Below are 11,808 nucleotides of genomic sequence, written 5' to 3' on the forward strand. Positions count from 1 at the left end.
TGGCCAATGCAGGAATATGCAGAACACTCGGAAGTGTTCTAACCCTTCCACCTTGCAACTTCAACTTTACTTTTTCGCGGCCAATGATTCTAGCCTTCCTGTCATCCCCCAAGAAGACATCACCACCATCATATTTCTCATACTCACAGAACCACTCTCTATGGGGAGTGAAGTGAAAGGATGCACCTGAGTCAATCAACCATGCCTCATGATCTACATGTGTACTTGAAGAAGCCAAGTACACATCCCCACCTTCATCTGAGGTGGTTTTCGCCTCTACAGAAGGAGCATCATCAGATCCCTTTCCTTTATCAGGAGCTTTAGATTTACAGTCCCTTTTGAAGTGCCCTTCCTTTCCACATTTCCAACACACCACCTTTACAGGTTTTCCTGGAGATTTAGATCTCCCTCTAGATTTAGATCTCTCACTCGATGACTTATTTTTATTTCTGTTCTGGGACCGTCCTCATACAAACAAGGCATCACCATTCTGGCTCTCCATATTTTTCTGTCTCATCTCCTCCGTCAGCAAGGATGAGACTATTTCATCAAAATGCAAGGCAATTGCATTGCTACCTATTGCAATAACCAGACTATCCCGTGAATCTGGTAGAGAACACAACAAAATGATGCACTTATCTTCATCTGAAATTTTAATATCAACATATGCTAATTGACTTACCACAGTATTAAATGTGTTCAGATGCTCTGTCACCGAGTCTCCATCTTTCATCCTTAGGTTATACAACGTTTTCCGCAAGAACAATTTATTCACTAGAGACTTATATTGGTACAAAGTCCCTAACTTATCCCACAAAGCCTTCGTCGTAGCTTCCCCTGATATATTCAGCAATACTGAATCTGAGACACATAATCATATTGTGCTCTTTGCCTTCCGATCCAACTTCTTCCATTCTTCATCGGACACTCCCGTTGGTTTAGTACCTGGATCTACCGCGATCCACTGATCTTTATCCACCAATAGATCCTCCATCTTGAGTTTCCACAACTCAAAACTCTGACCATTAAATTTCTCGATCTCTATCTTTCCACCGCTCACCATCTTCTTTCACCAATAGAATCGATCTCACAGATCTCCCACTGAACAAGGTCTACCACAGGCCCGAGCGAAACCCCTCAGCAACAAAGGCGTCCCCTTGAAGCCAAAACAACTTTGATACTAAATGTAGGTTTTAACCCTGTACAGAAATTACCTGCATACAAATTCTAAAACACAAAAAATAAACAATGCGAGAGCATAACACATAAAACACATATACACAGAGATTTTCCCCTGGATCCCAAAACCAGGACTACCAACTTGATTTTTCATTATGTTCCTTTCAATGTTATAATACATATTTATACATGCCGAAGCATCCAATACCATGGACCGAAAACCATCGCGTCCAAAAACATGTGCGAAAATCATGCACAAAACCATAGGTGGGTCCACCCATCCTAACATAGGGTCCAAAACCAAAATTTTCCGGGGCGCTACCCCGGACCCCATAAAGTGGGGTTATGGGTACACCTCAAACCCCCTGTGACCCTCCCCTTGCTACACAGTCGACGCAACGAAGGGGGGCTCCGCCCCCCACCTCTAACCCCCCAGTTAACTACATGGGCTAGTCGTGGAAAGAATATAACACAACCCAACAACACAAACAAATTCTCCTCGAGGTCTTCAGAGCTCCTTTTGTACTGGCTATCTAGAGGAAGGTCTTCGTCTAACCAAAGAGGATTAGGGTTGGAATGATTGCTTAGAAGAATAGCTTGGTTGCTTGAAGTTCGAAAATTAAAGTCACCTATTAAAACAATATTGCTTTCATTCCTTACGCTAGAAATATCATTTTCTAAACCATTGTAAGGACTATTTTCATCTAGATTCTTTTTCTTTTAGAAGTTAGAATTGATGGGGGGGGAAATAACATATTGCTACGTAGGTATTTTTATCATAAATGTCAATAATTTCTATCCAACTATATTGGTTGTAAGGGTCGTTTTTATAAATCCTAGCATGGGGAGAGATGTTCTTCTTAATATAACAAGCTATACCCCAATGCCTCTATGGGAGGATTGCTTATTCTAGATAGACCATAATGTAAAGCCATCTATGTTAGGGACCTTAGATTCTTCGTGCTCCCAAGTTTCAACAAGCAAAATAATATAAACATCATTCGAGATCCAACTTAGCTTGGGGCCTTTGTTCCTTTGAAAGCCCCGACAGTTCCAAGAAAGAATCTGGAGCATGTTGAATTACTATTTATTATTATCTTTTCAGTTTCTATCTCGAATAACAACTTTTCTATTTCTGATTATTGTCAATTTTCCTTCCTTCATAGCTTCCTTTACCTTTTGAACCTCCTTTCTCAATTCTGCTTGATCTTCTGGAATGAGATCTTCATTTATAAATATTCCCTTTCCTTTTAGACTTGAGGTTTTACTAAATATGTCATACTTATGGTCAGCAGAGCTCACCTTTATTCGTATCAGCCTTCCTTTATTCTCAGTTAGTTTCCCCAACCTTGTTGCTTTTGTGAGACACGTTGTTTCAATTTGTAATCTCTTATATAATTTTGTGGCTATGGCTAAAGTATCCTCGTCTACCACCTCTTTCAAACCGAAGATTATAAGGTTCAAGGTCCTTTTGTTACGCTCATGGTCTAATTCTATCAATTTTTTCATTTCATCTTTAATTAGTTTGATATCTAGTTTACCTGCCACACTATTTAGGGTGAGGCGGCTATTAAAATTTTCTTCTAGCTCTTTAATCATGTCCTTCATTTTAAGACTCTCTAAAGTATCAGCATCTACTTGCTGGGATGTTTGGTTCATATCTTGGTTTTGTGTTTCTATAACCTACAACCTAGTCTCCATTGTCTCCATCTTATTCTCCAATAGTTCTATTTTATTTTTTATTTGTTTTTGGATCTTGTCTTCAAGAGATGTGAATTTATTTTCCAGCATGGCTGCTAACTCTGTTTGTAGCTTGACTTCTCTTTGTTCTCTATGTTTATTTAAAGACTCTATATACTCATAGAGGCTCTGTAGAGTAACTATGCTAGGTCTACCTTTGGTAATCTTTGGTAATTTTGGTGAATTATTCATAATTGAAAATATATGAGCAGATATGTATTAGAAAAATATAAGGAATGTGTGCACCTGATATCAGCAAGTCGGATCACAGATGCACGTGCCCCATATTGTTTTTCTATTACTGTAGAGAGATCGTGAATTATTACCATAGAGATCGTAAATTATGATCTCATAGATGGTAAATTATTACCGCAGAGAGATCATAAATTATTATCACAGAGAGATTGTAAATACATCACCCTAAATTATTACCGCAGAGAGATTGTAAATACATCACACTAAATTATTACTGTAGAGAGATGGCAAATACATCACCCTAAATTATTATCGCAGAGAGATCGTAAATACATCACCCTAAATTATTACCGTAGAGAGATTGTAAATACATCACCCAAAATTATTACCGTAGAGAGATAGTAAATTATCACTGCAGAGAGGTTGTAAATACATCACCCTAAATTATTACGGCAGAGAGATCATAAATACATGACCCTAAATTATTACTGCAGAGAGATGGTAAATACATCACCCTAAATTATTAAATGAGGTTGGTATAAAGACATCAAGGTCTGGTCAAACCATTGGGAGATCGACGAGAATGTTGCATTGAAAAACATTAATAACATTAAAAATATTGTTACTTCTAATTCAAAGAAAAAAGAAAAATTTAGCAGCTAAAATAAAATTAAGATATTATAAGGAGGTCATCAACCCCACCCTAGAAGATCAAAAGTATCTCTCTGTTTTATCTAGCTCAAAGAAGAAAATTAATATAGCCAAGATTAGAACGAACTCTCATGAGTTCCATAGTGAAACGGGTCATTGGGCAGTTCCTAAAACACCATGGATGGAAAGGTTCTGCCATCTCTGTAAGAATACAAACATCGAGGATGAAAATCACTTCCTCTTAGAGTGCCCCGCATACAACCACATTAGATCTCAGTTTCAAAATTTTTGTTGCAATACTGACCTTCCTAGCGTTTTACTTTGTCAAAATTACAGTGAGGTCAGAAGGCTTCTCTCCAAGCTTTTTGAGCATAGGAATAAAATCTTAAATCAAACTAAATAATTTGTTTTTTTAAGTCTGATAGACCAATATTTGATCTCAATAGACATTAACCACCACCATCATCATCATAATTATAATTTTAAAATAAATAAATATAATTTTAAACCATAATTAAAATATAATTATTTTTACATCACTCCAAACTCTCTTTTAATTAAGAATACCTCTTACGTTATGTTATTTTGAATTATAAACGTTAAGATCAAAGAAGGTAAAGGTAATCCTCATTTAACGAGAAAGGGAATTATGAACAATGCCATATGAACTTTAATCTTGACACCATGAAAAGATAAATTTCATGGAAGTTTTCCAAAACATGTGATGACTTTTGTATTCCGCACCAATCTAATCACCCTTAGCTTCGTATCTTCCACTATTGCAACAACTTTTTAACGATAAATTTATATTTAAAGTAATAATTACTCTAAACAAGGGAAAAATTATACATTAAAATAAATTTTTATTTAAAAATATATATTTAAGTAATTATATATTAAAATTTAAAAATGGAAACATAAAATTATCAAGTTAATATGCATGTTTATATTTAAAAGGAGTTTTGGATTTTTATTTATTTATTTTGTGTGTATATTTAAGATTTATAAAAAAAAATATTTTTTTGTTAAATAAAATTATGATTAAATTATTAATTTATATATATATTTTTAAAAGAATATTTTTAATTATTTATATTATTAAAATATTTTTTAAGTTATAGTTTTCAATAAAATTTTTGTTAATGTTATTATCACAATCGTTTTTGTTACAATTGTATTTTGAATCTTAACTTATATAAGTGAATTAATTATATTTACACATAAATTACATTGATAAAAATGAAATTAACATAATTAATTATACTTGCACATACTATGCATTAATAAATATTAGATGAATATAGTAAATGACAATATTTTTACGGAGATCTTTTTACCCCATAATAAATGGCAATATCTCTATTAATAAATATTACATGAACATAGTAAATGACAATATTTTTTACGGGGATTTTCTTACCCCATAATAAATGGCAATATCTCTTTAAATAAATCCTTTTATTGTGAGCTGGTGCAAAGTTTGACAATATTTCAAATTATATACACTTCATATGCATTAGTAGAGATAAAATTAAACCACATTGAACGGAAATATTTCTTTCATGAAACTCTCTTTTATGTCGGGTGATGAAGTTCGACAATATTTATGATGAAACTCTTTTTATGTGAGTTACTATAAAGCTGGACAAAGTACAAAGTAGTAGCAAACAATGTTTCTTATAACATACATTTTATTTATACCATATGTTTCGCCAACATGATATGATATTTATTTATATATAAATTAGAATTTTTATATATTTTTATAATATTTATTATATTTGCTTTAGGCATGGTATAATTCATTTAAATTTTCTTTTGATTGGTTATAAGTTTGCTTTTGATTAAAAATTTATGATGCTTATGCATGTTTAACATTAAAAATTCAATTTTTATTATTATTTAAATTTATTTATTTGTAAAGTGATTGGTTAAGGTCTTATTATTAGTAACTTCCATTTCTATTAGTTACTATTTTTTGTTTTTAGTTTTATTTCTTTTTTATTTAACTTTTTTTTCTTTTCTTTTCTTTTTTCTATTATTTCTATTTTTATGGATTATAATTTTTTCACAATATTTTCAATTTAAAATGACTTATTATTATATTAAAAACATATTTTAATAAATTTAACTATAAACAATTATATATTAATAAAAAGAAAACATACACACATAGATATATGTATGTTAATATAAACAATATTAGTTAATCATATTTCTTAATTTTTTGTGATAGTTTTCAACAATACAATATTTTATTAGTTATTTTATTTTTGTGATGAAATTTGTGTCTTTGTTATTTTTTTATTTAATTGAGCTATATTTAAACTACGCAGCATGTACTAGGGATATATGCCTTTGTTTCTATTCGTAAATATTTTATAATATTTATGTAAAAATAAACGATATATAAATTTATTACATATACAAATTTTGCAACCTAAATGTAAAAATAGAATAGAAAACAAGTATATGATGTTTATTTAATTTAATTTTAAATTTTATAAATTTATTTAATCAAATAAATATAAATAATGATCTAACTAAAAAATTATTTAATTAAATAAATAGAAATATTTAGAACATACTCTAACAATAAAGAATTATAAGCTCTTGACTTTAAACTTTTAAAGCTTCCTATTTTTGCTGTGACATTTTCCTATTATTTTCAAAATAGTTCATTCAACAAGGAACCGCGTTTCTTTCTTAATGTAAAATAAAGAAATGTATACTTACCTGATATTGAAATTCATTGGCGTTGTTATAATTCTCTCTCGATGCTATAGAGTTTCGAAGTTGTGAATTTACAACATATAACTCGAATGAAATTGGATAATATGTATAGCTGAAGGTAGTTTCATTTAAAAAAAAAAAAAGTTAATACATAAATTAACCAGTGCTATGTTGTAGTTAGTATTTGCCACTCATTTTAAATGTAGGATTTAAAATTTAGATTGTTTAAAGGTGAAATTATTATGAAATTATATAAATTTATTTAATGATAAGTTTAAGTTAGGGAAACAATTTTTTACCAATAACTAAATTAATATATCCATTGGCTCAAATTTTTGGATAAAATAATATATCCATTAACGCTGAAATTATGGTAATTTAAATGAGTTTGTTTTATGCTCACTGTTGTTATTAATAGAAATGGAGCAAAAATAAAAATCTTTATGAATTTTCTTGAGATTCTAAATTCATTAATTCTCTATCATTTAAAAAATAAACTTAGTAATAGTATTTAAAAACATAGTAACAATGTTTATTGAATAGTTTATATTTTAATTTTAAACTAAGATTATTATTATTTAAATAAATCTATTCAATATATTTAAAATCTCAAACCACAATTTATACAATTTCAACAATTAAAAAATTATTTTAATATTTTATTATTAAATTTAAATTTAACAAAAATCTTCACATACAATCTTCTTATATTCACACTTAAAAAAAATATTATATTGTAAACTATAAACATAAAATAATGTAATAAGATAATCAAATGTAATTGGGCTAATATAAATAAAAGATATTTGAATTTAATAAAGTATGTGAATAAAAATACATAGAATTACTTCAATGGGATGAATTTTTTTTTTATAAAATTAGGTAAATATATAAAATTTCAAAATTTTAAAAAAACCTCATATGTTTAAGTTACGTCAAAGTATAGCCTATAGATACCAGTTGAAAATAATTAAATTCTAAGAATAACAAATGTTGTAAAACTTGACTCCAGAAATAGGCACAGACTAATGGATGAGGAAGTCCAATTGAGAATTTGAAGCCAATTCTTTTCGACACCTAGCCCCCGATATCATTAATAAAATATCAACGAATCCCAAATTCAACTTTGATACAACCACAAATCCCAATCTCTTAACAACTTGGGCAATTTATATTGGATTTACAGATAAAATACTGGGGTGTGAATAAGAATGGTGATTTGGAGGTTACATATGTTTTTAGGTAATTCATTAAAAATATAGTAACCTATCCAAATGTTGGCAATGATCTTATCCAAGGGAGCTAAATCCATAATCTTCAGACCAATTGGAGTTCTCTTCCACTTCCACTTAGCCTAATATTTCTATTATAAAACCAAAAAAAATATACATTTAATCTCATTTATATGAAGTAATATTAAAATTTCATATCCACCTTTTAATGGAATATATATATTAAATATTGATATGGATTTTATATATTATGTTTTAATAGAAAATTAAAAATTAAAAATTAACAATTTTCTAATAAAATTTATTAGATCACAAATCATTTATAAAATCAAGATTAATATTGATTTTTTATAGTTTTTTTCACAAAAAGTTTTTAAAAAAATCATAGGCTTTCTTATTTCCTTTTACTTCTAAAAAAATTAAATTAAAAAAAAAATCATAAAATTAAATAAAAGGGAAACAAAACTAAAAAAAATAACAACTATTAAATTAAGAAATTACTAAAAACCTTATAATAATATCTCAACTAATCAATTTACAAATAAATAAATTTAAATATTAATAAAAAATAATTTCTTAATGTTAAACTATAAATAAATGACAAAAAATTTTAATCAAAGACAAATTAATAAACAATACTATACCTACGACATGTTTAATAAAAATATTATTAAAAAATATTTGTTTGTTTCTTCACTTATTTATAATAAAAATTATAAAATATATTAAAAAAAATACTTTAGTAGTTTTAGAGAGATGTATAAGAAAATAAGGGTTATATTAAACCTATAACCTACTGTTATAATTATCTCGCTTATTATAATTTGATATATTATTAAAATAATAACATCCCATCAATAATACTTTTCAATATTATTAAATGATATTATATAATTTATAAATTTATAAATTTTGTATTTAAAAATGTGTATATCACAAAACAAAAAGATACGATGATTTGCCATGTTTTCTCGATAAAAAAATACCAGATATAAAGTTTAAACTATTTATTAACCTTAAAATATGTGTTGTAGCAATTATGAAATATACATAATTCAATAAAAAAATACCAGATATAAAGTTTAAACTATTTATTACTATTTATTAACTTTAAAATATGTGCGGGAGCAATTCTCAAATATACATAATTCAAACTATTTATTAACCTTAAAATATGTGTGGTAGTAATTCTCAAATATACATAATTCAATAAAAAAATACCAGATATAAAGTTTAAACTATTTATTAACTTTAAAATATGTGCTGGAGCAATTCTCAAATATACATAATTCAAACTGGATTAGGCTACTAAATTTGTGAAAACTAAACCTCCTTACTTGCCTATTGGACCACTTAATACTATCAAACTTTCCCTCTATATGATAAATTAACTAAACCTCCTCACTGACTTACTTATTGGACCACTTAATACTATCAAGCTTTCACTCTTAATGATAAATTAATTGAGTAGACATTCATTGCTTTGACGAATGGCCCAACTATCACCACATAATACAACTATAAACTAAACAAATATACTTAACGTTCATAATCCGCGAAAAGGTTTGCACTGGTAGCTCACAGAGTTTCGACATTCCCAGTCGAACCTACAGTGTAAGACGATGTAGAATGATCCGAAGCTGAATGGAACCTCCCTTCTGATCGGCTCGTGCTCGACGTTTCCTCTCCAGACATTTCGACATTCCCAGTCGAACCTACAGTGCAAGACGATGTAGAATGATCCGAAGCTGAATGGAACCTCCCTTCTGATCGGCTCGTGCTCGACGTTCCCTCTCCAGACTGATCACTTGTAAACCTAAATAACTCTCTTTTCCCATCCATAATACTTGCGTTATACGAAGCCACGCAGAGGTCAGGAAGAGGAGCTTCGCCTTCCAGTATTTGGCAAACATGGCGAATGCCCAGCCTGCACTCCGGCTGGGGATGAGAGCAAAACAACCCCAATTTCAGAACCTTTTCCATCTCGCCGACATCATATCCCTTCCCCAGCTTTGGATCAGGCGCTGCCACCAATCTCCCCTCCGTGTACAGCTCCCACACCCACTCCACCAAAATCACCTGCTCGGGGACCTTCGAGGGATCCACGGGCATCCTCCCGCACGCCACCTCCAACAACAGCACCCCGAAGCTGAATACGTCCGAACTCGGCGTGGCTTTCCCCGTTTGTAGCAGCTCCGGCGCTATGTAACCCAACGTTCCCACCAGTTCAGTGGTATCCGGATTGCCGCTGTGATCATAAAGCCGAGCGAGGCCGAAGTCTCCCAGCCGCCCGTTGAGCTCCGAATCCAGAAGCACGTTGCTCGACTTGATGTCTCTGTGGATCACCATTTTCTCCCATTCCTCGTGCAGATATAGCAGCCCCGCCGCCACGCCTTTCAGTATCGAGTATCGCCGCGGCCATGGCAGTACTGTTGTTGGGTTCCCGAATATGAGATTATCCAAGCTGCCATTGGGCATGTAGTCATAAACAATGAATAATTGTTTATACCTCCGACACCAACCCCGGAGCTGAACAAGGTTCCGGTGCTGTAGGCGTCCCATGCTCGAGATCTCTGCAACGAACCCTTTCATTCCCTCCGTGAATTGCTTCTTTATGCATTTCACTGCGACCTCTTGGCCGCTGCTGGGGAGAACGCCCCTGTAAACCTTGCCGAAACCCCCTTGCCCCAAAACGTTTTCTTCCCGGAACCTGCCTGTGGCGATGCTCAGATCCTTGTAACTGATTCTATGGGGCCAGTATTCCTGTTCCCATTCTTCAATGGTTTCTCTGTGCTCCGCTCTTTTGAGAAACGCAGCCACAATGGCCAGCGAGAGGAGAACTAGTGCAGCCACCGTGACGCCGGCTGTCAATCCCCGGTTCGGACGTTTGGAATACGTGGGAGCCAAGGAAGAGAGATGAGAGACATTGAGAGGCGGCGCCGTGCCTTGGGTGGTAAAGCTCCACGCCAAAACGTAATGGTCTTCTATGAGGTTCCCCGTGGCCGCTGAAAAGCCAATGAACATCTTCTCTTGCAGAACGCTGCCCAGATCGATGTTTAGAGATATCAGCGGCCTCTGTGGTCTCGGCAAGCCGGCCACTGTGATGGTAACGTTGAGCCAGCTTTGAAGATGATTGTAATCTATCCAGGCCTGTATGTTCTGCCCACTCTTGAGGCTTAATTTATGGAAGTCGCCCCTATTCCAATAACCAGCAGTCTCGGCATGGACTGAGGTGAGGTTGTTGACGTCCACGCCTACGTGGTTGCCATCGATGTCACTGAATTCCACACTGTTGACCGTATCGAACTCCACTGCGAATAAATGATTGTATGGCTGCCCATTGCTGGTGTGGTTAAGCAAGCCCATATACTCAGCCGGCAGAGCACCCATGGGAGATGTGTGAGGCGTCATGATGAAGGCTATTCCGTGCCCGCCTGCGTCAGACGAAGGAGGCACAATGGAGAAAACGAAGGTGGTGCTGAAGGAAGAAAGCGTCCCGTTGCTTTTCATTTGCACTGGAATTGAATACAGCGCTCGGCCCTGTATAGACTGTGAATGATTTGTGAGCGCAAGCACGGATTTGGAGCGGAGGACTGAAGCCTGCGGCTCCACGATCAAGTTGCTTCCACTGAATCTGTTGTAGAGAAAAGTGGTATGCTGATGGTTATCCACAGCATATGCAGGAAACAGTGGTATGGCGAGGGTCGAGGTGAAGGCCATAAGAGCGAGGCTGCGCCATGGAATTACCATCCCAATCGATCCTTTCTGTTGAGCGAAATTTCCTCCTCAGGAGAATATGGATATCAATACATGATTTCCAGATATGATTATAGCGCAGTCCCTGGTTTGTCGCTACGAAACTTAGGAGTCACGACCGACGACGACAGTATTCAATATTAATGACTTAGCATTCCCAAAAAGCCAAAAGTCGTAGTCCATTGCTTTTCGCTTTGAAAATCATGGAAATTTTAACATCAATAAACACTTCCTTTAATAATACGGAGTTTAATCTATACGGAGGGAATACACTAACCCAAGACAGCGAAAATAATCCACCCATCGCATATCTTGATCGGAC

The 11,808-nt window shown here is 33.2% G+C and overlaps 1 protein-coding gene across 2 annotated transcripts; it reads right to left on the bottom strand.

Annotated features, from left to right (window-relative positions):
- Positions 1 to 8,975: 8,975 nt before the first annotated feature.
- On the bottom strand, positions 8,976 to 11,602 carry LOC149160370 (L-type lectin-domain containing receptor kinase SIT2-like). Of its 2 annotated transcripts, XM_089436701.1 has the most exons (3): positions 9,538 to 11,602; positions 9,446 to 9,504; positions 8,976 to 9,337 (listed from the first exon to the last, which is right to left on the bottom strand). In XM_089436701.1, exons 1-3 carry the CDS (start codon positions 11,478 to 11,480, stop codon positions 9,309 to 9,311), a joined length of 2,031 nt encoding a protein of 676 aa, XP_089292827.1. In that variant the 5' UTR covers positions 11,481 to 11,602; the 3' UTR covers positions 8,976 to 9,308. The 2 variants fall into 2 exon arrangements, with proteins under 2 accessions (XP_089292827.1, XP_089292826.1); XM_089436700.1 differs by having other exon boundaries at positions 9,446 to 11,601.
- Positions 11,603 to 11,808: the final 206 nt, after the last annotated feature.

This window comes from Pinus tabuliformis, chromosome 5_2 (assembly GCF_031772625.1).
Source record: "Pinus tabuliformis cultivar Carrire ecotype Pingquan chromosome 5_2, CPIR1, whole genome shotgun sequence".
In the NCBI taxonomy this organism is placed as follows: domain Eukaryota; kingdom Viridiplantae; phylum Streptophyta; class Pinopsida; order Pinales; family Pinaceae; genus Pinus; species Pinus tabuliformis.